At 33.4% G+C, this 26,514-nt stretch overlaps 2 protein-coding genes across 8 annotated transcripts in view; both read right to left on the bottom strand.

Moving 5' to 3' along the window:
- The window catches only part of unc-104 (kinesin family member unc-104), a 122,092-nt gene extending 101,800 nt beyond the window's left edge, over positions 1-20,292 (bottom strand). For all 7 annotated transcript variants that reach the window (XM_065511196.1, XM_065511198.1, XM_065511199.1 and 4 more), the window contains exon 1: positions 19,548-20,292. The gene's annotated coding sequence lies outside the window, so the exon portion shown is untranslated. The remainder of the gene's footprint in view (positions 1-19,547) is intronic.
- Positions 20,293-21,433: 1,141 nt separating this feature from the next.
- Positions 21,434-22,663, bottom strand: Sod2 (superoxide dismutase 2). Its single transcript, XM_065512519.1, has 4 exons — positions 22,603-22,663; positions 22,445-22,536; positions 21,829-22,292; positions 21,434-21,760 (listed from the first exon to the last, which is right to left on the bottom strand). Exons 2-4 carry the CDS (start codon positions 22,480-22,482, stop codon positions 21,615-21,617), a joined length of 648 nt encoding a protein of 215 aa, XP_065368591.1. The 5' UTR covers positions 22,483-22,536; positions 22,603-22,663; the 3' UTR covers positions 21,434-21,614.
- Between the last annotated feature and the right edge of the window lie 3,851 nt (positions 22,664-26,514).

Here is a 26,514-nt window from a genome sequence, read left to right as displayed (position 1 = left end):
TGTTTGTTTTGCCAAATCACCATGGAAGGATTTAGCGATCAATGTAGAACGTGCAAATGATGAAACTGTTTAATCAAAGTGGGTGTTCTGATCCTTATTTTCATCAAACAATCATCTTCAGCGATGAAGTCCATTTCTGGATGAATGGGTACGTTAACAAACAAAATTGTCGTATTTGGGACAATACCAATCCACGTGAGATGCGAGGTCGACTTGGCGCGTATGTGATGCCTGCAGGACGAATGTACTTATAGATTACCGTCGTGAGCAAATATGGCTAATTGTCTCCTTTATTACAGGACACTGTTTAATCGGGACACATGCTAGAAGAATAGGCCTACGGTACAATGATTATTGTATCACCTTTTCTGCCAATGCCCGGCTCTGACAAACTTGAGGGAACGCATCCTCGGACTTCCATTCCTATCATGCTTGGACGAGCTATCAATGATGAATCTCAGACAAATCTACTCCTTCATCCGGGAATCTGGTTGGTTTAATTTGGAGTCAACGGAAGTATTGTAAATACCCTGCTGTCTACCCCTTGGGTATCACAATGGGATCAGATTTGAATGGACCCAAGTGAGCTGCTTTGAGGAGCAGCTGCCCATGGAACCTAACCTAATCCACGTGAGATCCAAAAGCATTCAATGAATCCCGAAAATGTCACTGTTTGGTTTGGATTTTTGGCTGGCAACGTCATCGGTTCCTATTTCTTTGAGACCGACTTTGGCCAGTCCATCACCATCAACGGCAAGCGCTACAGGTCGATGATTACCAACTTCTTTGGGACCGAATTGGAAAATATGAACACAACTGCTACTTTTCTGCACAAATTCACATAGTTTGGTGTGGATTTTGGTCGGGCGGCGTCATATTTCAGTGAGAAGGACTTTGGCCAGTCCATTACCGGCAACGACGAGCGCTATAGGTCGATGCCGACTTCTTTTGGTCCTACTTGAATGATATGGACACCAACGTTACATGTCACTCAGCTCATGACACTTTGGAAATTTGCACGAGCAATTTGAGGGCATGGTCATCTCACATGAAGGTGATGTCCTCCCAGATGATGCGATTTGACCTTGTTAGACTTTTTCTCGTGGGGTTTTCTTAAGTCGCAGTTCTATGCGAATAAGCCGCAAACCACAGCGGTCCAAATTTCGTGATTTCCAATTTATTCGCCAGATTCGTGAAAAATTGGAAATTTCAGATGCAGTCCACCCAGGGAAGCCTTGGTGGACATTTGATCGATTTTTTTTTCATACAAATGGCATCGATAGGCCTTTCAAACGAATAAAAAATGTGCTTGAAATCTCACACTCTTTATTTTATTTAAATTTAAACATTGAAAGCGCTTAATAAAAGATCATTTACTTAGAAAATCTAATAAAATCAGAAGTTAGGTGAAGCTATGAAAACAGTCTTAGGCTAGAAAGAACGAGAGTTCCCTCAAAGTGTGTGAACTTTTCTTGTTATTGAATGTATTCGATTTCAGTTCGCGAGCACTATAACTTTTATAATCATAAAGGTTAAAAAAAAGAAATAGAAATAATTTTTTTGGATTTTGTAAAAGACACTAGCTGACACGGTGCGCTTCGCCACCCCAATTAGAAAAATTAAATAGTACTATTAAGTCTCCCTTTGTGAATCTGATTGTAAATGTCTAATTTCATATTTCTGGGTCCATTATTATAGAAAATGCAAAAGAAAGTTACCACTAAAGTCACCTTTTGTGAATTCAAATTCATTCAGATTAGAAGAAAAGTACAAATTTCCCTTTTCTTCCTCGAACACCCCTCAAGTTCGAACTTTAAAAATATTTTGCCAAAATTGTTTATGCTACTGACATGTCTCAAAATATTAAAATCTGTGTTAATGTGACCAAAAAAAATATGTTTTAAAAAAAGTACCAAACCTTGGCACTCGAATTCCAAATAACACCCTGTTAGTTAATTTTTGTATGAATCCAGGAACCAATGTTAAAAAATTATCAAAATTGGCTTAATAATTTCAAATAAAATGTATTTTCCCGATTTTATCCCCTTTTTAGTACCTTTTTTATCCCCATTGCTTTGGTAAAATTTTATTCAAATAAATTTCTGTATCGTGGTGGGAGATCATAATAAAATATTTGTATGTCTATGTCAGATTATAGAAAAACATATTTTATGGAAAAGTACCAAAAATAAACACCATTTTTATCCCTTAAGGGTTCGAATTTCCAAAAAGTTCCAAACTTATATTTTTTTATTTTTTGATAGTTAAAGAATACGATTTAAAATTTGTTTCTATGTTTATTGGTTTAAAAGATACATAGGGTGCAAAAAAAGTACCATTTTCTCCCCTAAATGTTTCGAAAAAGTACGAAACACCTGTCAGCTTATCTTTTAAATGGAGTAACATGCAATTTTAAGTTTGTTTGTATCTTTATTAGTTTTGAAGATCTAAGGTTACCGAATTTACCCGTTTTTACCCCCTAATCGTTCAAAAATCCCTTCTTATCGGATCGTTTTGGGGATGGAGGAACCCGCAGTTAAAATTTCGTGATTCTAGCTTCAGCCGTTTGGCCTGTGCGATGGTGAATCAGTCAGTCAGTAACGTTACTCTTTTATATGTATAGATTACCAAACTTTCACTAAAACTGGAAACTATCCTCTTAAGATATCTCAATCTCTTAACAGCAATCATCAGAAATTGTTCTCAAAAAGGTCTTTCTTTGACTACCAAACGTTAGTCCAAATTGATTCAAATATTTTTCTACTTAAAATTTGACATGAGTAAGTCAAATTCTTTACACAACCACCCATCAGAAATTGTTCTCAAAAGAGCTTTAACATTTGGCCAATCTAAAAAGAATTTCTGACCGACAGTTAATCCAACTTGATTCAAATACCTCCTCGACTTTAAATTTGACATCTACAACAGCATTGATTTATCTTTACACAACCATCCATCAAAAATTGTTCTCCGTTTCTAAGCTGAAAAGATTTTCTGACCGAACGTTAGTGCAACTTTATTAAAATACCTCCTCGAATTAAAATTTGCCATCAATAACAGCATTGATTTATCCGTACACTACCACTATCTAAAAGGCTGGTGTTGGATACTAAATCCAAAAATTCAATCGCATCCAGAAGCGATAAAGAACATTTCAATGAACCAGACTTTTAAAGATCCTGGACGTATTAACCATATCACAATGTAATGCCGATATTGCTTAACCTATAAACCTTAGTTCGTCGATTTAGTTCCAAGGATTTTTTGTATTAGTTTATATTTCCAGATTATTCGCTTAGCATTTAGTTTGTGTTTGACAGCCATTGACAGCAGACTACCTCGTGACTTGAGGAGAAATTGGAAAACAGTGAATTTCGTCTGCACAGCATTCTTTTTTGCCGAAAGAACAATCACTCAGATAAAGACTAAACTTTATAAATACAATGGGAAATCTGCACCATCAATTTCAATGGTAAAAAAGTTTTTTAACGAATTTCGTTGTGGCCATTCAAGCATGGGAGATGCCGAACGTTCTGAACGCCCAGTTGAGATTTCTAAACCTGAAACAATTGAAAAAAAATATTGGCCAATTGGAGATTGAAACTGCGAAAGATTGTGGAAGCCATAGGCTTCCACAATGATCACTTGGGTATGAGAAAGCTTTCCTCAAGATGGCTGCCGCGTTTGTTCACAATCGAGTCCACAAAAGGGTACACACATGTGCAGATTTCATGAATTAGGCTATGAACTGTTCCCTCTTCCGGCCTATTCTCCGGATCTAGCCTCGAGTAACTTTTTCTAGTTTCCAAACCTGAAGAAATCACATTGGGTATGAGAAAGCTTTCATCAAGATGGCTGCCGCGTTTGTTCACATGTGCAGTTTTCATGGGAAAAATCCATGAATTAAGCTATGAAATGTTCCCTCTTCCGGCCTATTCTCCAGATCTAGCCTCGAGTGACTATTTCTAGTTTCCAAACCTGAAGAAATGTCCCAGCGGAAAGAGATACACGTGCGATTTAAAGATATGGTCATCTCACGTGGAGTTTTCTTAAGTCGCAGGTCTATGCGAATAATCCACAAACAACAGCGAATCTCAAATGTAACATAAACCATGACTTCGGTCAAATTCAGCCTGATTTATGAGCCAGACATGGAAAATTTTACATTTCGGAATAGCGACATCCAGCGAAGTCGCGGCTGATATTTGCCCGAAGTTATATTCCATGAAATTTCTGGTTCACAAATGAACCACATGAATCTCAAAGTCGTAAGTCCTCGGGAGGACGAAACCTCAGACACACATTGTTTTATTTTATTTATTTGAAGATATAAAGAGCTTAAGGAATATGGATAGTTTGATAGTTTACAATATGGATAGTTTGATATAAGAAAATGTGTAGGTTGCATTTAAAAATATGTTTTGTGCACTTTCTCTTTTAAAAACACAATTGAGCGCACATCTTCAGCTCTTCTTTGGCTTAAATATTTGTTTTAAAACTTTCTAAAAATTTCCTTTTGCAACTCTAAAATAAGTATGTTTCCATAGGGAACATGTTTTCAAAATAAAATCCTTTAAAATTTCTTTGTCAAAAACATATACAAAGTGTAGTTATTCTATTCCATATTTTGTTTTAGTTCAGACTCGTGCATATTGTACAACAATTGCTCGTAATGTAATAAAATGACGTTGGAGTCTCTTGTCTTTTGGGGGTTTTCTTCATGTTGTTATTATTTGTTATTTTATTTTTATGTTTTTAGTCCTTTGCAAAGAGCGAGAGAGAGAGAGAGTGAGTAGTCGGTTGTTCATTTGTTCGGTATTTTTCTGTTTATTCCTTTCATTTAGTTGTTGTTAGATTTTTGTTTGGTATATGTACAGCTGCGCTCAAAATAATAGCAACACGGCTTTCGTATTGTTGCCATTATGTATGGAATATAACATCGTGTCCACCATGACTTTGTAGGTGCGCGCATCCGAAATGTCCAATTTTCCATAACATAACAGGCTGAATTTGACCGATGTTCATGGGTTGTTTTGGCTTTCCAGGACGCTGTGGGTTGTGGCTTATTTCCATGAAAATAAGACTTAAGAAAACAGCACAAGAATATTTATAAAGGTGTCAAATCTTACGATCTCGGTGGCCAGTTAACATCACATCCTCGTGAAATGACCATGCCCTCAAATCGCTCGTGCAGAATATCCAATGTGACATGAGCTGTGTGGCAAGTATCATACAATTCAGGCCAAAAGAAGTTGGTAATCATGGACCTATAGCGGTCGCCAATGACGGAGATTTCCTGGCCAACGTAGTTCTCAAAGAAATATGAACCGATGACGCCGCCAGTCCAAAATCCACACCGAACAGTGATTTTTTCGGGATGAATTGGACGCTCTTGGATCTCATGTGGATTGGTATCGTCCAAAATTCGACAATTTTGTTTATTGGCATTTAATTAATCTCATATTAATTGCTTTTATTTTGTGCTATTGTTTTGACCAGCGCTGCATGTATTTTATTCTGCATGAATGGTTGTTGTCGTCGTCGGATACCGAATCAATTTTCTTCTTCTTAATGCTTGTTTTTGCCAGTTACACTGCTATACATACTCGCACACAACTAAAATTATAGTTTTTGTTGTTGCCTTAAATTGCATGATGACTCATTCGCATACAACACGCACTTTTTGATGTGGCACGAGCGCAAATAAAAACACTCATCTACAGACACTAACAGAGCACACTCATACCAATAATTTACACTTTGACAGTAACTTGCAGTGGTATCTACTATATTAAAAGGGGAGGCTGTTAATTTGGTGGGTTTTTTCGATTTGGTTTTAAATTGCCTTTTTTTAATAAAGGGAGCAGTATTCGTGCTCCTCCTTGAGTTTTCAAATTTAAATTGAAGTGTATAATTTGTTTAAAGCTTATACTTTCATTTTAATTGTTGAACTCCCATCTCCTAGTTAAAAGTGCTGCATATGTTCCTGAAATGTTATGATTGAATTTCAGTAAACCATTTTTAAGCCTCTTAGTTCTCCACTGTAGTAGAAAAATTCCACCACATCACTTTCCCATGACAAATCCTCTACTTTTGCCTGATAAATTCATGTTAGTTTCGTCATCACGAATCATCATTGTCAGCCTAATCGAATATTCTGCAAGTTACACGATGTATATCAGCCATGTCATGGAATTCAAGATCATACATGTCATGGAATTACATCTGTTCTCAGCAATAGCCCAATATCATTCAACTCGGCTGAACTTTAGGTAATTTTGGTGATATAAAGAAATTGACATACATTTGGAAGCTTCTTAGGTGCAGAAGTGTAACGGAATAAATGGGAGATAAAATATACTTTAGTAAGAGAGAGAGTGAGCGCTATGTTTGCTATCCAGCATCTACAAATTGGTTTTATCGCCCCTCTTCTTTAAAGAATTCATCTTGTCGGATTGCCTATATTCGTTTATACAAGGTGGCGCAAAAGTAATCCTCCTATCAGAAAATGCTATAAATTTTGCGATTGGCCCCTAATGTCAGTTCTGTTTTGACATTTGTGTGGTAAACACATGTTACGCTACACTGCTCCAGAACGCTGAATATTGCTGACTATTTATTTGACCAATAATCGGTCGGTGACTTTGGCACAACGTGAATTTCGTCGCAGATTTCCTGGCCGTCCAAGGCCTACTGGTGAAACACTGCGACGTTTAGCCGCTCGCCTTGAAGAGACTGGCACAACACGAGATGCTGCCAGGCGTGGCAGACCCCGGAGTAGCCGTTCTGCAGGGAATATTGCAGCTGGAGGAAGTCGAGGATGTCATGGAAGCGCCGTCGACATCGACCAGACGACGTGCCACGCAAATGGGTATCAGTCGACGGTCTTTACAGCGAATTTTGGTACAAGATTTGAAGATGTTTCCGTACAAAGTCCAGACGGTGCATCAGGTGTTAGCTGTTGACCGCCAATCGCGTCTAACATACGCTCAAGCCATCCTTAATCACCACCAAGAGGAAGATGATTTTTCATCAAAAATAATCATGAGTGATGAGGCCCATTTCCATCTTAGCGGGTACGTAAATAAGCAAAATTTACGCTTCTGGGGCACTGAAAATCCGCGTGTAACCCACGAAGAGCCATTACACCCGCTCAAAGTCACTGTTTCTTCGAAGACGTCGCTGGTGAGCGCTACAGAGCAATGATGAACGAGTTCTTTTTGCCGCAATTTGATGAATTGGGATTTGAAAACATGTGGTTCCAACAGGACGGTGCAACGGCACACACTGCACGTGCCACAACCGATATGCTGAAGGATGCATTTCCCGGGCGCCTAATCTCCCGTTTTGGCGATTTGCACTGGCCAGCAAGATCGCCTGATTTGACCGCTCCAGACTTCTTTTTGAGGGGCTTTTTGAAGTCGCGGGTTTATGTCAACAAGCCTCAGACTCTTGCTGCACTTAAAGACAATATCCGTCAAGAATGTGAGGACCTATCGCCGGAAGTTTTGGCCAAAGTGATGGAAAATGCCATAAAAAGGGCTCAAATGACAATCAACTGTGGCGGCGGCCATTTACATGACATCTCGACTTGATGTAAAAAAAATTAAAAGACCAAATAAAAATAATCCACAAGAAGAATCAAAGTTTTTCATTTTTTTTTTAATTACAGCCAAAAAACATCGGAAGTTTACTTTTGCGCCACCTTGTATTTCTAGATTAAGAAAAGAATAACTGGTTATTCGCTGGTATTCGCTTAATAATATGTATAAACCAAGTAATGATCCCGAAGCGACAAAGCCTATCAGCAGTGAAGAACATATCAAATGAAGACGATTTATAGGAACCTTCACAATGTAACGCTGGCATTGTTCCAGCATCGATTCAAGTATGAAGTATAGGAAGCTGGAGAGCCAACAAACGATTGCATATGGTCATTGCAAACTTCGAGAAACTGTAACGTGGTGTCGTTAGATTACGCCAAACATTAACCGAGGGTAAGCTGCAAAACTCTCAAAGGAAGCGAAAAAGGGTCGGCCGATCACCTTTAAGCGATAATAGCAATGACGGGCGAGCTCTTTCTCCACCCAAATCTGAATTAGAACCAGTTCCATATCATTTGATTTATGTTTACAATTGATCGTTTATTCTTTTTTTCGGATTACATGAATGGACTGGGATGATTTTTCACATAAATTGTAGGGTGTTCTTGTTTTATTCTTAAAAACCTTGTTTATATATTCGAATATGTGCGTAATTTCAGTGGCATTTGTTTACCAGAACGCATTAGACCAACCTTATAGGTCCTCTTCGAGCAACTCCTTATTTAGCTCTACTGAATTTTCAGCAGGTCTTTCTAAATTCTACAAATGACCTGAAACTAATCCTTGGGAGACAATATGGACAATTGTCCTGCTGAAATGTGGAGTAAGGCCTTCGAAAGGTCATGCGTGATGAATTATTGAAGGAAGAAGAAGATCCTCGATTGTCTTTCCTCCTTAAGGAAGCCAAGACAATCTGATTGGCTATAGTTGTTAATGTTTTGAATTTTACAAAATCAATATTGACTTGTCGATAATCATGATCATCATGAGATGTAGAAGAGCTCCTCATGACAGATCGACCTATAAGATTCCCTCCATGTAAAAGCTCGGGTTATTTATGTAGAAGTTAAACAGGAGTAGCGATAGTTCCCCGCTCTAAGAAAAATTTTTCTTGGAATCTATTGTGATGATGAAACATCGAAGAAAAGAGAATAACTTCTATTATCTTCCAGCCAGGAGTGGCGATAGTTCTCCGCTCTTAGAACATCCCTGTTTAACTCTACTGAATTTTGAGAACTCTACAAACACCTTACGATCTTTTAGCATGAAGCTTGTCTACCAATTTTAGAAGCCTTTCAACAGTGGATAATCACCGAAGTAAAAGCGAGTACCAGATAGTAAACAACACTGAGTCATCAAGGTTCTAACAAACACTATTTATTATTATTAGCGAAGCTTCAAGCACTCCGACCCATATGATCTTTTGTGCATCCTTAAATGTTCATAATAACAGGTTTAGGCTACTTATGAAGCCAATTATTCTATGAAGATCAATTACATCCCCCGAGGCCATAAAGGCCCTTCCTAGCCATTTAGTTCTGCACACTGCCAGCATTGGGCAGTCGCATAGAATATGTTCAAAGGTTTCAACATGAAGTTCACAAAACCTGCACTGTTCATTCTCAACATTACCTAAAATAAATTGGTGATAAGTATTCTCAAGTCACCCTTTCCGAGAGATAGCAACAATTGAAACCTACGTTTGGACCTGAGAAATTTCCCAAAATTGGGCAAATTCCGATTCAAGCTAAGAACGAATGCGTTCAAAGATATATCTACGTGGGATGGCAAAGAACGGTTCAGAAGCTATGAACGAGATTCGGGTGCCCCTATTGGACACACAATCAGAACGATCATTACTAGCGTGGACTTCAGGTACCCATGAAGTTGATCAGTATTCAATAACAAAACCATACTTCACTTCATATGATGATAAGGCTCTAAGATCAGCCTGGCTATTCGACATAAAAAATATCCTAGTATTCCTTGATCTCCTTCTTAAACATTCATTAGAGCATATAAGAATGGAACCCCTTGGGATACTCCTTTGAAAATTGTGGCCATAAATACCAGTGTCACCATTAGCCTGTTTGGAACCATCGGTAAATCAGCATTATCATGCCGTCCTGTCTGATTTATCCACTCATTCATATAATTTTCTTCTCTCTCTACCATCCGAGGTAAAACGAAGAAACCGACGAAATGGATCCAAGTAAGCTGCATCTATTGGCGCTTACCTATGAACAAAATCTAATTAACTCTACTGCTACAGTTTAGCCAATTTGTTTAAGCATTAGCACATATCCATGCTGTCTGATCAAATAGCATTTATTAATTTTACTTGGCTTTTTTGTTGTCTTTAAAGGTTTTAGTACATCTGTGACGGAGGGTTTTGAAGTTTACGATCAACACTTCCTTACACATTGCCTCTGTCTTTAGGTGCTCTGTGAATCCATCTGTAAGCTCGCGCGTCCTAATTAGCCTTGGATTTGGAGGTGTCCAAAAACATGACCAAGAATCTATTAGTATTCTTGGATGTGTCGCAGAGACACTGTCCATTAGACAACAACTTGCCAACTGCTGTCCTTAAGTAAGAGTTTCTTAAATTACCAAATCTACCGCTTGTCCTCGAATACCAGACTGTTGATATCATGTTTAAGCTAGGTGATACTAAACACATCTGCGAGTCCCACTGCTTCGGACAGGAAGTGGTTCCGTCTTAAAGGAATTGAACAACAGGAACGAAGCAAGGATTTTCAGCAGCCTTTGCTGAGTCGGAGAAACTATTGGTATTAGGCTAGAACAAGTTTCTAAAATGATATATTCAGCTCTGGGCGGTACTTATCACATCTAGGAGTCAGTCCCGTTGCTTCGGATGGGAAGAAGTTATGTCTTAGGGATATTTGAATAATAGGAATGAAGCGAGTGTTTTCAGCGTTCTCTATTGGCCTGAAGATTACGATCAGAAATTCCTAGAATCTAGTGGAAAGCAAGCTCTTACTAATCTTTGAATTTTGAGGTGTCATCAAACTTTAGCGGGAGACAACAACTAGCCAACTGCTGTACTTAAGTAAGAGTTTCTGAAATGATATAACCAAATCTTCTTTGAATAGCAGACTGTTGATACTTAAGCTAGGCGATACTAAACACAACTGTGACTTTTGTTGTTTCGGATGGAAAATGGTTCCGTCTTAAGGGAATTTGAACAATAGGAACAAAGCGAGTATTTTCAGCAGCCTTTGCTGAGTTAGAGAAACATTGGCCATTAGGCAAGGAACAAAGCGAGTATTTTCAGCAGCCTTTGCTAAGTTAGAGAAACATTGGCCATTAGGCAAGAACTATTAGAAGTTTCTAAAATAATCTATTCAGCTCTTCGCTTGTCTTCGTTTACCAGCCTGCTGATATCATGCCAAAAGTGGTCGATACTTATCACATCTACGAGTCCCGCTGCTTGAGGTGGGAAGAAGTTCTGTCTTAGGGATATATGAACAACAGGAATGAAGCGAGTGTTTCCAGTTTCCTCTATTGGCTGAAGTTAATGATCTGCTCTTCCTTAAAGATTGCATTTCCCTTTAGATACTTTATTGATCTAGCAATAACAAGCTTCTAATTATCGTTCAATTTTATGGTGCCATCAAACTTTATCGGCAGCTGAGTCGGAGAAACTCTTGGCATTAAAGAAGAAGTAGTAGGGGTTTCTAAAATGATCTAACCGGCTCATCCTCTTTTCTTGTTTTCCAGTCGTGTTATACCATGCCTAAGCAGGTATAAGCTCATTTGCGAATCTTACTGTTTTGATGGGAAGAGCCTACATCTTTGGTGTATTTAAACAACAGGAATAAAGCTAGTGTTTGCTGTGGCCTTGAACATTCATAGACACTTGTCTAACTTATACAATCCTTCGGTGAGAATAGTGACAATATTATTGAAAAATATCTCTTGGCAAGATTTTGCTTTTATTCATACAATTGATCACCCCAGCTCCTTAGTCATTTTGAACTTGAAAAACTCCCCTTTAAAATGATTGTACCCACACAATCCATCATAACTGAGATGTAATAAACTAAAACGATGTTTAAACATATGATTCACTATTCGTATTGTTTGAATTGTAACTTGTGCAAGCATTTCTTAAAGTGTATGGGATGTTGGGAGCCAATATGATTAAAGATGAGAACAGCTTTAAATAGTTTTTTCTATTTCCGTTTTTGCTTATTTTCCTTAAGTTTCTAGTTTTACAAGTGGCAGAGTGTAATTGGGAATGGGGTTGCATGCATATGTGTATAAATATATGTATTTGCTAAAGTATTTGATTTCATTTAGTTAGCTGGAAGATTTCTACACACAAACCATGTTTAAGGATTAATTTCATTATATTTGTTTTATTTAAATTTATTGCTTATTTTAGACGATTTTATTACGACTCCCATACAGATTCTCATGCATTAATCTAATCTTATTTATTAACACATTCATTGTGCTGAACAACAACGAAATTCACATAAGCTGTATAATTAAACATATTAAAGTTCTTAAGAATGAGGCAGAAAGAGAGAGAGAGCATATGTGCAAAATTATAAGCAACTAGATGACCCGGTTCGCTTCGCCACCCCAATCGTAAGTAAATTAAAAATTGTTCATGTTAAATAACCAAATTTTGTATTGTCATTCATATTGCTAGGTCCAGTATTGTAGAATAATAAAAATAAAAAGATTTCGAATTTCAAAAAAGTTGAATTTGTCAGTCACTCAGTATCGTTACTATTTTATATATGCATATATATAGATATTATATATGTTTATGTATGTGTTATTATATCATAGAGCAAATATTAGTTGCACAACTTTTGCTAAAAGTCTTGTTAAAGTTGTTTGTACTGAAATTTTGTTTTTATAATTTCGTTTAACGTTTCAAAAAGTTTGGTGTTCTTTTTTTTTTGTTAAAATGTAGCAAACTTTTTAGTAAATTTGTTTTTGAAATTATTTATTTTATAATTTGAAGGCACTTTAAACTCGCCAAGTTGCTGGGTGAACAAAAAGCTTTGTGTTGTAATACTGTCACGTTTATCAAATTATATACGAGGGGTTTTTCGAAGAAGTTTTGTTATAAGTTGAAAAAATTTTATTTTTTTTATATGATTACCTTATAACTTCCTTTATCTCAGGCAGATGAAACGTCAGATGTTTCAATGGTTAGGAAATCTTGTTTGAAATCTATAAATACAAGCTATCCAAAGGTACCAAACTTATTTTCCTAGCTATTTTAGGGTCTTTGAAATTATATTTTTTATGGGGATTTTTTAGATGTTGATAAAAAAGAAACCACCAAACCTACAGTTTTATTATTACAACTTACAAAAAATTTTATTTTTATAGTTCTAATCAATAGTGATGAATTTAAAAAATATTGCACTTTTTCATACAAAATTTTTTTATAAATTTTCTTAATATTTTATTCAACACAAATCATTGGTTCTGACTCAGTCACATTAAGAAAATTTATACAAATTCTTTAGTATGAAAAATTGCAATATTTTTGAAGGACGGAGTTTTAAAGTGGGATATTTTTGAATCTAATTGAGATATTGACTTGAAATTTTTTTTGTAAGACCAAAGATTAACTTATCTAAACAAAAAAATATAGCTCGGAAAAAATATGGATCAAATTGTTCCTAATATTTGCAATCCTATTAAAATTTTTATATAAATTTTAGTTTTAGAAACTCAATGAATATGTAATAAAATCATTATTTATTAACGAAACTCAATGAAATTTTTTTTAAGTTTCTCATTCTAAATAACAAGGTGTAAAAAACTTGTCAAAGGGAATCCCGCAATTCCTAAAAATTGGAGCGAAAATCCCAAAAATGGTATTTTTTTACAATTTTGTCTATAGAGTCCACATTTCCTTCGGGGCTGGGAAAATACTTTAGGGATAAATAGGAAACACATCAGAGTTTCCAAAACTGCTTTCCGTTTTCTGATCCCAGCTTTGGGATTTTAGAACATTAGCTCAAAGTTAAAATTTTGATAAAAAATAGGTCAATTTCCAAAGGGCGTAGGGCCGACATGTTCGAAAAATAGGACATGTTTTTTATACTAAAATGTTCTCCGCAAAGAAACTTTATAGAAAAACATAAAATTGTTATATGTTCTTAAAGAAAGTTGTTTTTTAATAAAAAAAGAGTTATGTCACCTTTTTGTCCAAAAAACAGCAAAAATATACTATTTTTTGAATTTTTAAATTGAAAGTCTGTTATTTTTGGATTCGTAATTGACATTGCTCTGAAATCTTTTGTATGTTGTTGGTAATTTAGTTGTCTAACTAACAAAATAAATTCGAGTCCATGCGGTCCAAAAGTGCGCCCTATATTTTTTAAAAAAGTGGACCAAGGTATGGCAAAATTATAAAATTTCAATTTTGAAATGCCTATAACTAGGAAATTATAAGAGATAAATAGCTCACCCAAGCATGTTTTTTCAAGATCTAGCCGAGCGCTTTCCAAAAATATAAAATTCTTTGAAATTGGATGGGAAACAAAAAATGGCACGTGTTTAAAAATTTTACATGTCGAAGGTACCCTACTTTGAGCCCCCATAGCGCCGCCCCTGGATTATTTGTAGGGCCCATTTTAATAACTTAAACTCGAATACTCCTTGGCAACACCCAACTCAAATTTTATCCCGATCGGACTAGCCGTTTAAAAATGCCACACTGTGCACACTGTGCTTCTGCCTGAACCAATTTTTCTATCAACGGTGAAGTTCTCCCGATACTGTTTAATAACATTGGAATCAGTTTGACGGCAGACCTTTGATTGTTTGGCCAACTTTTTGTAAAACCATGTTAGGTTTTGTTGAAAATATTTAATAATTTTAGTATGCACTTTTTTCTCATCACCCATTTTATCAGATTAACAACAAATGAACATAATAACGGACATATTTTTCAAAGGTAACTTGATCAAAAAAAATCAAATAATACTTGGTTAAAAGTTTTAATGAAAAACGCGAGTTAAAATAAAATAGGGACATATAAGAATAAAAACAAAGACGATATGTGGCAAAAAGTCCAGAAAGTGTGGTTCTATCTATACCCCCAGAAATCTGTGCTAATCTTGTTGGATCTATGCAGGAGGTAATTCAAATGAAAAGAGCATATGCCAAATATTAATATACATAACATTAAAAAATTAAGTTCTATAGATTAAAATTTAAAATTCCAAAAAATCTAAATCGTCCCTATTATTTTTTCCAGGCTGTTTTATTGGAATTTAAAAATTTTGTTGTAAATTCATAAAATAGAAAAAATTTTCTTTTTCTTTTTGTTAGTTTAATTGAAATGCATTTTGTTTATGCATAACTTTTTTTTATTTATGAGTCTGTTAATAAAAATTTAAGAAAAACTGAATATTAAATGTCGTCAATATTATTTTTTCCAACACTGTATATTCTGGATCGTTATAGATAGCGGATGTAAGTTAAAATCAACAAGCCTTCATATAACATACATTCATGATTCAATACATCAATATATCCGGTTTAGACCCGGTTCGGTTGCTATTTAAAATATAGAAAATCGGCCCACAAATGACTTCTATATTTGGATTATAAAGTCATTAATATAGATAATATGGATATAAAAGACATTTGCAACGGCGTATATAAGTCCATAGTAAGTCGTACCTACAATGGGTTAAAATCGGGAAAAATATTTTTTAAATCAAAAAATATTTGTCATAAATTATTTTTCACTAATAAATTTAAAAAAATATTTTTAAAATTAAAAAAAAAAACATTTTTAAAAAAAAAAAATTAATTTTGTTTACTTAAAAATATTTAAAATTTTTATTTATAAAAAGGGTATATAAGATTCGGCACAGCCGAATACAGCTCTCTTGCTTGTTTATTTTTAGCCTAATCTTCATCCAATATTAATTTTAATCTACAGTACCAATGCCCAAATTTCGCAAAAATTCCACTATATAAAACACCCTCTAAACGATTAGAGACAATTTTGTGAAGATTTAAACACCTGAAACACTACATTAGGTCCATTTCCCAATTTGAACTTTTCAAAATTTGTATGTAGATCCACTAAGAAGAGATTTTTTGGAAAAAAGGGTAAAATTGGCATATCTACATGTTCGGAACAACTAAAGCTAGCACCAAAAATCCTACTTAAGCAGAATTTATGCAAAAAATAAGTGCAAAGTTGTGTGGAATTTTAAAATTTTAGTACTTTTAAGGGGATAAAACGGGCGAACACCGAGTTTTGGCACTTTTTGTATATAACTTTTGTCTTATTACCCACTTTTTGTCTTATAACCCAGAAATTAAATTTAAATGGAATGGGGTCCTTATAAAAATATTGGATTTTAGCATTTTTTCAATTTGATCCTTCTGTTTGGAATTTTTTTTACAATTTTAAAAATAAAATATAAACCTCTGTATTAATAAAGAATTTTTAGCATATTATCACAGGTAGTTTTAAATAAAAGTGAAATATTTGATTTACCGGATCATATTTAAAAACTGTTCTTGGATGATATTTTTAATTGCTCATTATTGACGAATTTAGGAAGACATTTAGAATGAATTTTTGTTAATGTAACAGCTCTGCTATCCTCGAAAGTTCTTCTCTAGGAAAAAAAACCTCCGATTGATACAGCTTTTGCTATGTTGGCAATATTTGGCCGACTGAGAATTGGGTTGCTCCGGTGCGAAGTTCCAATTGTTGTGGAAACGAGAATGAATGTACTATCGTTTAAAAAGTACTGATAGCTACATTCACTTTGAACTAATTCGAAGTTATTTTGTTAGTATAAATCAAGACTGTCGAAACAGCTTGTATTTTAAAGTTATCTATGAAAAAGTATTGTATATAAAATAAATAGCCATTATATTGGTTTATTTTCGAGATAACAACACTTTTGTGAAAAAAAAACTAAAAATTAAATACAGTAATAGGCAAACATTTGGTTAATGAAATCGGTCATATTTATATCAGTAGAAAGGCATATCTGAGCACTTTCAATTGAATCACTTATTTCAAAAATCGGAAAAAGCAACAAATTATTATACATATATAGGCTAAAAAATAATTTTACAAAATGAATATATTTTCCTAAAAAAGTTATGCATTTGTGTAACATTTTAATGAACATAAAACATTTGTTAATCTACTCTTTTTGAAAGTAATTAAGTTTTTTTTCTTATTCTTGTTGTTTGCCTTAATTATGCGATCAAATGTTCTTGGTGCTATTTTAAGTGGAAGATTCGTATAAACCCAGACGTGAAATTTGTTTTTAAAAAAGTTACCAAAAATAAAATATTATCAATTTTAGTTTTTTTTTCAACCAAAGGTACGTTTCTAATAGTAACATCTCAATTTACAGCAACTTTTTCTATTTGAGTCAATAAATTTCATCACTTTTAAAGATGCCCAAGGGAACTTTTTTGTCCGATCAAGAAAAGATTCAAATTAAATTTTTCACGACCAAAGATGTTCCAATAGTGAAATTGGACGTAAAATCGATTGTTCGGAAACTGTAGTGCGAAATCTCTTGAAGAAAGGTCAAAATTATGGAGTTCGCAAACTTAAAAAGGGAAATACAAAGCTAACAAAAAGACAACATAATCTAATAAAACAAGAAGTAACCCGCAACAAATTGAATTCCATACGAATAAAGAATAAATTGAATCTTCCAGTGACTTCCAAACACGTTTCACACATTTTAGGAAACGATGAAAACATAAAATGGAAAAAGCCGAAATGTAAACAAATGCTAAAAAAGCACCATAAAGAAAATCGTCTAAAATTCGCAAGAAAATATATGAAATGGACAGATAAATAGAAAAAAGTAATTCTCTCTGACGAAAAAAAAAATTAATTTGGACGGTCCTGACTCATACTCATGCTATTGGAACGATTTGAGATCAAACGATGTTCGGATGTCAAAACGTTATTTCTGTGGTGACAGTGTTATGGTTTGGGTAGCGTTTTCTGCAGTTGGCAAGTCGAAAAAATGTTTTGTTCCGACAAAAATGAATAGTGCGATTTATAACGAACTGTTGGAAGATGCTCTTCTCTCTTTTATGTATGAAAAAATGGATGAAGATTGCATATTCCAACAAGATAATGCTGCTATCCATGTTTCTAAGCAATCGAAATCTTGGTTTAATGAACATAGCATTCCTCTGTTGGATTGGCCGGCTTGTAGTCCGGACTTAAACCCGATGGAGAACTTGTAGGGATATATGGCCCGTAAAGTTTATGCAAATAATGCCCAGAATGAAAGCATAATGACTGTGACAGAGCTGAAACTAAGAATTAAACAAGTCTGGGAGGAAATTGATTCCGATCTGCTTAAAAAGTTAGTGGAATCAATGCCAGACCGTATTTTTGAAACAATCCATAACAAAGGATCATCCAAACATTATTAATAATGCTATAGAGGCCCATAAATTAAAGTGCGTTTATAGGAAAATACCCTAAATGGCTGTTAATCTCGAAAATAAATAAAGTACAAATGAATTTTTTTGTAAACAATATTTTAAGTGAAGTCTTAACTAATTTAATAAACAAATTTGTAGCCCCCTAAATATGTTCTTGTTTAATTTTTACAATTTTTTTTTTTAAAAAAGTAGTTTGCGTTGAAAGGAATATTATGTTTGTACTTGACTGGTTTCTGAAACAAACAACCATCACTATTGCAAATTTCATACGAAATATTCTAATTTTATTAGGAACTTCAAAAGTAAAATGACAAATGAACTTTCTAAAGAGTTTAACAACATATTCATAGATACATATTTGTTCTGAGATAACTATTTGTGTTCATACACGAGTTCTACAGTCCATTTTGCTTCAATTGTAAGCCATAGAAAAATGTTCCTATTAAATTATTCATATCCAACCGAGTAGGGTTTTAGAGCTTGTAAGTCTTTTATTTTTTGTTACATTTATTGAGACTTATTGCAAAAAAATAGATTAGGCCCTAGTATTACAAGTATAAGAAATAATTTGACTTCTTTCTGCACTAAACACGGATTTATCGGCTTTGCTTCACCATAATAGGGGGAAGTATTTAATTTTTTTTGCATTAAACGATGCATTTACCTTTACAAAACAGTAATTGCCCAATAACTCAATTTTGGATTTTTTGTTGCTTGACTGGTTTTTGAAATAAATGATACAATTGAAATCCACATTGTCCAGATATCCATATTGTCCAGTATAGTAGATATTTACTCAACTCATAAACCATAAGATTGCAGAAAATTTTTTTTTGCATATAGAAATTCATTGGCTTTCAGCAGTAAATTGTAAAAATACAAGCTATTTCGCCAGTCTTGACTAGTTGAGAATTATTACTTCATTAAGTAATATTACAAAAGTAATCAGTAATAGTACATGATTATTTAATTTCAAGTTCAATGATACAAATACACAAAAAAAAATTAAATACGAACAACAAAAATCAAGAGTTGAGTTCATTTGTGTTTATTAGTCATCTTTTTATACCTAGTGATGATGATAATGATAACGAGCTTTTTAATTTAACAATGATCATCATCATCATCATAATGTTCTAATGATGACGTTTGTTTGTTGTTTGTCTAAAACAAATTACAATAATTCACAGCAAAAATAAAATAACAAAGAAATTATTGTAAATCATAGGGAATATTTTTTCACATTTGTTTAGAATAAATAACAAATTCCAAGTTGGTTAGAAGGAGTCCTTAACAAAAAAGAGACACAACATCCAACGGTAGGGAGTTGAGTGTTATTGAATATAAAGAACAAGCACAAACCACTTGCAGTGGAATGTGGATGGCATCTGTAAAGCTAAAGGAAAATTGATTTTTCACCAATGAGTATGAACAATTTTTTTCACTTACACAAAATTTTCTTATATATTTTTAACAAAAACTTACCTTTTTACAGGAATAGTAAGTTGTTTAATTAGTTTAATATTTAATTAAACTAAAACTCTGCTAAAACTCCAATTGAATTTGTAAATTTTTATTAACACAAACTGTTTTTCTGTAGGGATTTTGAGGTTTCTTTGAAAATATTTATTTTAAGGTTTTTTTCAAGGTTCACTGCACTTTTATTAACACTTTCTTTTTTCAGTAGTTTCAATTATTGATTTGTTTCATGTTTTGCTTTTAATTGATTTGTTTTTTTGGTTTGTTTTAATTCGTTTAATGTGAATAAAAAATTATTTAATTCGTTTTGATTAATTTTTATTCGTTTAGAACCGTGTGTGACCGTGTTCCGTTTTCACAGACGAGCAACGTAGTTCTGCCAACGCATTGTGTATTTGGAATTCGTATCCTTTCGTTTTGAGTTCAGCTTTTCTTGTGGAATTTAAGAAAATTCATGAAACTATACATTTTGCGCATTTTCTTTCTTTGTAACCATGACTTCCATGACATTTTTTTTTCCACCGTATGATTTTTTTTTCTTCTTTGGCTTAATCCAAGAGGATTGTAACAAGTGCGTATGGCTGTTAGTGTGTTAAAATTTCCACTATAATCCACATTTTTTGTTGTTTTAAATTGCGCAAGTCCTTGATTATTGGAATTAGAAAATATTTGTTATTCCTTTTTGGAAGATTTCCCCCGTATGTATTAACAATTTGTGAAAAAAAAAAAACAAAACTAACCAAACAGCTGATTTTTGTTATTTTTGTTTTGTTTTGATTTTGTTTTTGTTGGTTTTCTTTTGCTTTTATTGTTGGGGCAAAAAGTAAAGTGCTGCCGGATGGCGAATTTGAAAGAAGACAGTGGTCAAGAGTGATGCCAATATTATAGAAATGATGTAACGGTTATTTAATTATTGATTGGAGGTTTGTAGTTTTTTCATTGAAATTTTGATTTAAAAGAGATTTCGTAACTTCACAGTTACCGCTCTTCTTAGTCAGTTACCACAAGATGAAAGTTAAAGTTGGATTCTACTTTACAGCGCGATCACATTTTGATAATTTTAAAAGACAAGTCGAATGAATGAGGCTTTCATGATTATGTCGTTCCAAGATTTCAAAATTAATATATCCATCGTTTTCTCAGAATAACTATTGTAATTTTAATTTTTTTTCAAAGAATTCTATCTGATGGGAACTCTGTTGTGACATTTTTGGATATTGATAATTTGTTTTAAATTTTTAGATCATATTTAAACTGTTTTGAAGCATTACAATCATCAGGCCTGTCACACATTTCGTTCGGAATGGTTTCAATTCCGTAGTTTATATTCCAATTGATTTCGTTTTAGGGTCTTCATTGTTAAAACAAAAGTGAAGTTTTTGGTACAGAAAGAAATTGATTAAAATTTTAAGAAAAGCAAATAATTACAAATAAATATCAATTCCACTTTGAAAACTGGAAGTGGTTTCATTCCGAAATAAATTTTTCTTTTACTTTTTGTGAAGCAAATTACGGAATTAATTCCTCTTTCGATCGGAATGGAATTCTGTGCCAGACCTGCTTATTTATGTTAATACATTCCCCAACAGATGGATTAAGCTTAAGTAATTTACTTCGAAATACTTTTATTATGTCTATTAAAAAAATTCCTGACATATTCCCGCAAGAAATATTATTAATTAGCTGTCCCGGCTTCGCTCGGTAGCTACTTTCGAAAAGTCGACTTTTCAAAAATTGAAAAAAGTCGAAAGCTCGACTTTTGTTTCAACTATAACCCTAAAAAAAACAGATTAATCGACTTTCAAAATGATTGATCAAAAACTAGAAAATCGATTATTATTTTCATACCATTCATAAAACGGGCGCGAAACAATGCAGAAGCATAAAATTAATTACTTTTCTCGTATTACGTTGATTTTATTTTAAATCTTTTAAAGATATGATGACTACATACTTAATTATTTAACAAATATTAATTCACAGTTTGAAATGTTTTTATAAATTGTATGGTGGTTGGTTTGTTTCTTTGTTAAACAAAAAAAAACACGTAAACAACGCCTGCGCTGTTAAAATTTATTTACGGGCATCGGCGAAACGTTTAGAGATATCATTCCAATTGGCAATATCCCAAATGGCCTCTACGTAAGAGGGACGCAAATTTTTGTATTGCAAGTAATAGGCATGTTCCCAAACATCAATGCCAAACAAAGGAATCAAACCTAAAATAAACAACAATCAAAGAATTTAAAACAGGTAAGTTTTAATTTTGTTTAACAATATTAATTACCAGTGCTGGCCTCCAGGGGATCTTGGTTGGGCATGGCAACAATTTGCAACTTTTGGGTCTTCTTGTTGTAGGCCAACCAACCCCAGCCGGAACCCTGTACAGCCACAGTGGTGGCAGTCATTTCCTTTTTGAATTGATCCAAACCCTTAAATTGCTCCTCGATGGCTTTCTTTAATTCGGCCGAGGGTTGGGTTTTCTCGGCAGTAAGATTTTGCCAGAAAATAGAGTGATTAATGTGGCCGCCACCATTGAAACGTAAAGCGGGTGCCAGGCTAATAATTTTGGTCACATCATTTTTGCTTTGAGCCTCGGCCAATTGTTCTTCGGCAGCATTTAAATTGTTGACATAGGTCTGGTGATGTTTGGTATGATGCAATTCCATTATCTCACGGGTGACAATGGGTTCCAAGGCGGCATAGTCGTAGGGCAATTGGGGTAAAGTATGTTTACCACGTACGGCAGTTCTAGAAGAATCATAATTATTAGCTGTATGCAGGTATGTGTGCGTTTTAAATAATATAGATTTTTTGAGCTAGGGCTTTTTTAAAATTTTATGTAATCATTTTCTTTATATTATTTTTTTCTAATTTAATTTTGTTCCTTTGTCTCAACTTACTTGGCTACATTGCTGACATTACGGCTGAGAGCAAACATTTTTATGCTGTTTTATAATGAACCGCTAATCTTCAAACAATTTGTGGCAAAAATCTATAACGAATTAATTGTTATCCACAAACTTATAATGCAGAATTATTCCTTTCTATTTCCACTTACCTATTCGGTGCGAATTTCACACTGCAAATTCTATTGTGCCGGAGCTGAAAAGAAAATGTCAAAATATTTGTATAGAGGCCGTTTTTACACAGATAATGAATTGATGTTGCCATATTTAAGTTAGATTTGAAAATAACGGAAAATAGCAGAGATGGGATCTTTATAATTATGTTTAATTATGTAATACAAATGAAATCCTGGAAATTAATTAGGACATTGCACTGTTATTAAGTATTTTAATGGAAATTATGAATGAAATTTGTTAAAGAGGAAGTTGGAAGTTTAGATTTTCTTAAAATTAGAATTTAATACAATTAGTTTTGACTTGATTTATAATTTGAATAAAAAATTGTATGATTCTGAAGATGAGTGACTTTACAGCAGTATAAAACGTCGCATCATGTATTTAAATTTAATTAAAACAAAGTGTTTGTGAAATATCATCCATACTTTTATTCATTTAGACCATTTTAATTTAAAAAATTTAAAACAGCTAATTTTCGCTAGTTTTTTTTTTTGGAAAAAAAAAGTATTTTTTTCTTTATAAGTTATCTAAAAAATTTCTAAGAAGCTGTATAAGGAGTTTATACTTTTTGAGAAACTAACTTTACATAAAATATTCTAAATGAAAAATAATTTGAAAATTTTTAATATGGAGCGGACCGGTTTCATTTAAAAAACGCCTATTTTTTATGATACATTCAACTTTAAGGAAAAAATTCTCAAAACGTACCATTGACCCATTTTTTTCTTAATTATTTTGTAAATGCTTCCGATAACCCCGAACTTGGTATGAATATAATAGTAATAAAACAAAAAGAACTCATTTTTGGGATTTTTCTAAACTTTTATTGGGAATTACGAGATTTCTGATAATAAATTTCAAAATTTGTTTATATTTTTCTATTGTCAATAGAAAGGTCTCTATATAACTGCAAAATTTCATTAAAAAATATTTCATTAAAAATAATATAAATAAAAATTTAAATTTAATTTTAAAAATTTTTATCTTTGCTAAAATTTAATAAAAAGCATTTTTTTGAAGTAAATATTTTTCAAAAAGGATTCAATGAAGTTTTTTAATGTCAAAAGATATTAGAAAATCATCTATCCATCAATAATGTATAACATGTCTACCTTATGTTTTTACGAGGCAAATTAATTACTTAATATCTCGCATAGTATTTACTTAACACTGTTGTTTTCATTCTTAAAAGAATGGAGAAAATCGGGAAATATTTGGACACGCTGTTATCAAACAAGTAAGAGAGCTATATTCGGCTGTGCCGAATTTTATATACCCTTCACCAAATTATACTTTAAAATAAATTTGTTTAAATGTTTTTAGGTAAACAAAATTTCATTTTTTTTAATTGTTTTTCAAAATTTTTTTTTAATTTTTTTTAAAAAAAGTTTTTTCCAAAATTTTTTTTTTTTAGTTTTTACATCTTTTTTTTTGAAAAAAAATTTATGACAAAAAAAATTCGGGTCTTCAGAAAATTGATTTCAACAGACGGACAGACAGACAGACGGACATGGTTTAATCGACTCCGCTATCTATAAGGATGAAGAATATATATACTTTATAGGGTCGGAAATGAAAAATGTAGAAATTACAAACGGAATGACAAACTTATATATACCCTTCTCAAAAATTTATTTTAAAATGCGAATATCTCCTTAGTTGTCAGCACAGTTTTTCTTTTCCCGCACATTTTCATTTCCCGGGAAATCGGGATTAATTTTGAAATTTCCCGGGATCCCGCGAACAATCCCGCATGGAACAAATTATTCAATTTAAAGAATGCAGACTTCGGTAAAAATCTAAAAAATGTCATTGGTTTTAAAATGTAATTGGATACAAATAAAAAAATTCAATTAAAATAATAACAAGTAAGAGAGCTATATTCGGCTGTGCCGAATCTTATATACCCTTCACCAAATTATATTTCAAAATACAAATTTTAAATATTTTTAGGTAAACTAAATTTTTTTTCCAAAGTGGTTTCTTTAATTTTTTTAAAAAAAAAAATTTTTCGAATTGTTATTTTAAATTAAAAAAAAAATTTAGTTTTAAATTTTTTTTTTGGTGAAAAAAAAATTCGGGTTAAAAAATATTTTTTTCCGATTTTGACGCATTGTATATCCAACTTACTATGGTCTTATATACGTCGTTGCAAAGGTTTTTGAAATATCTATCATTAGATATCCATATTGTCTACATTAATGACTTAGTAATCCAGATATATGTAGGTCAAAAAATCGAGGTTGTCCTGGTTTTTTCCTCATATCTCAGCCATTTGTGGACCAATTTTGCTGATTTTATATAGCAAACTTCTCGAAAGCATGTCTGACAGAATTATTGAAGATTTGGATCCCGAAGATATCTGGGGTCTTCAGAAAATTGATTTCAACAGACAGACAGACGGACATGACTTAATCGACTCCGCTATCTATAAGAATCCAGAATATATTTACTTTATAGAAGCTGTATTGTTATACATATACGTTTTTAGTATCGTTGACCGTCAGTAGACATATTAGGAGTGAAAAACTCCTCATTGTGCTGTTCCTCTGGCCACCTGTTTTACTCTCTTAGGCTCTTTTAACGCAAAGCATACGAACTACGTAACGGATAACTAATTGTCTCAATTTTAATATTGTTAAAGGATATATCCAACTTATATTTCCTATACCGTGAACCACATTCTATATAACCAACCATCTCGTAGAGCGCGGTCTCAATAGATTTATCCCTAAAGAGGCATGTGGAGCGTCGCTAATAATGCACTTTTATGTTCTACATCCTTAGATGCAGATCTATCAGTCGCTCGAGAGTTTTCAATAGAAAAGACAACAGGCTCTAGGCTATTTCTCCAAATATTCACAAAAAGAATTAATTCATCGTGTACAAACAAATTTGAAACGTCGAATCTCCCCATTGCTTCTTACTACTTTCCAATTCCATATCGACGATTCTTGAGAGTTGTCCTAACAGTGAAATTGTTGTTGCTGGTGATTTTAATATTCACAATAAGATGAACTATTCTAACTTCACACCCTGACATGTATCAAGTATAAGTTTTTTCACCTCTTGATAATTCAGATCATTGTAACATTACCGCCTCCATTTCGCTCTCTGAACATCGTAACATTTCACGACCAGCTACGCAACATTCAATTTATATTGACGGAAAGGCACGTTGGGCTGAGCTTAACGATTTCTTTTAATTGGAAACTCTATTTCTTAGACAATAGTGTCAATGCCATGGCGAAAACATAATTATGATGGGGATGAAAACCTTCATTCCACCAAAAAAAATTCGATTAAAACTAAGGAAATATACTGTTTTAATCAGAAGTGCAAAATTACAAACAGATTTATAGAAGAAGCATTCAGAATATGGCGTAATAACAAAAATATCGAGATCTTCGTGTGTGCTGAGGCTTGAAAAATCTCTAAACGAGCAGCACCAACTAGCCAAAGTTCTTACTGCTGCCCGGGGCAGTAAAAGCATTTAGTCATTCGTTAAAAGAATAAAGTATAATTTCAAGGGATGGCCAATCATTCTCTGACCCTGTTGATAAATTATTCGCATATAATTCGAACTTACTGGAAAGCCATTTAAAATGGTTTTAGTGGATCTCAACATAAACAAGTCTCCTGGTTCTGATGGCTAACCAGCACTGGTCTTGAAGCAATGTTCTTCGACGCTAGTCTATTAGCGCCTATTCTAAAATTATAGTGCCGACAAATTTCCTGTATATTGGGAGGAAATGTAAGGCCAATTCCTAAAAAAAAGGAGAAGCTAACAACCCGGAAAATTATCGCCCAATAGCAATTTGTTTAACACATTCCAAAGTTATGGAGAGTATACCGGCAGTATGACTCTACGGGTAGACTTGCAAGCA

Source organism: Calliphora vicina, chromosome 5 (genome assembly GCF_958450345.1).
Source record: "Calliphora vicina chromosome 5, idCalVici1.1, whole genome shotgun sequence".
Classification (NCBI taxonomy): domain Eukaryota; kingdom Metazoa; phylum Arthropoda; class Insecta; order Diptera; family Calliphoridae; genus Calliphora; species Calliphora vicina.
Note: the sequence above shows the minus strand (reverse complement) of the source record. Positions and strands in the feature narration are given on the sequence as shown.

What these genes read in the sequence shown, in the direction of transcription:
- Sod2 (XM_065512519.1), bottom strand. Translation starts at nt 22,482, where the DNA reads ATGTTTGCTCTCAGCCGTAATGTCAGCAATGTAGCCAA. An exon ending in AATGTCAGCAATGTAGCCAA is followed by an intron (nt 22,293 to 22,444) that starts GTAAGTTGAGAC and finishes TGATTCTTCTAG; the next exon opens with AACTGCCGTACGTGGTAAAC. An exon ending in TCCCCTGGAGGCCAGCACTG is followed by an intron (nt 21,761 to 21,828) that starts GTAATTAATATT and finishes TGTTTATTTTAG; the next exon opens with GTTTGATTCCTTTGTTTGGC.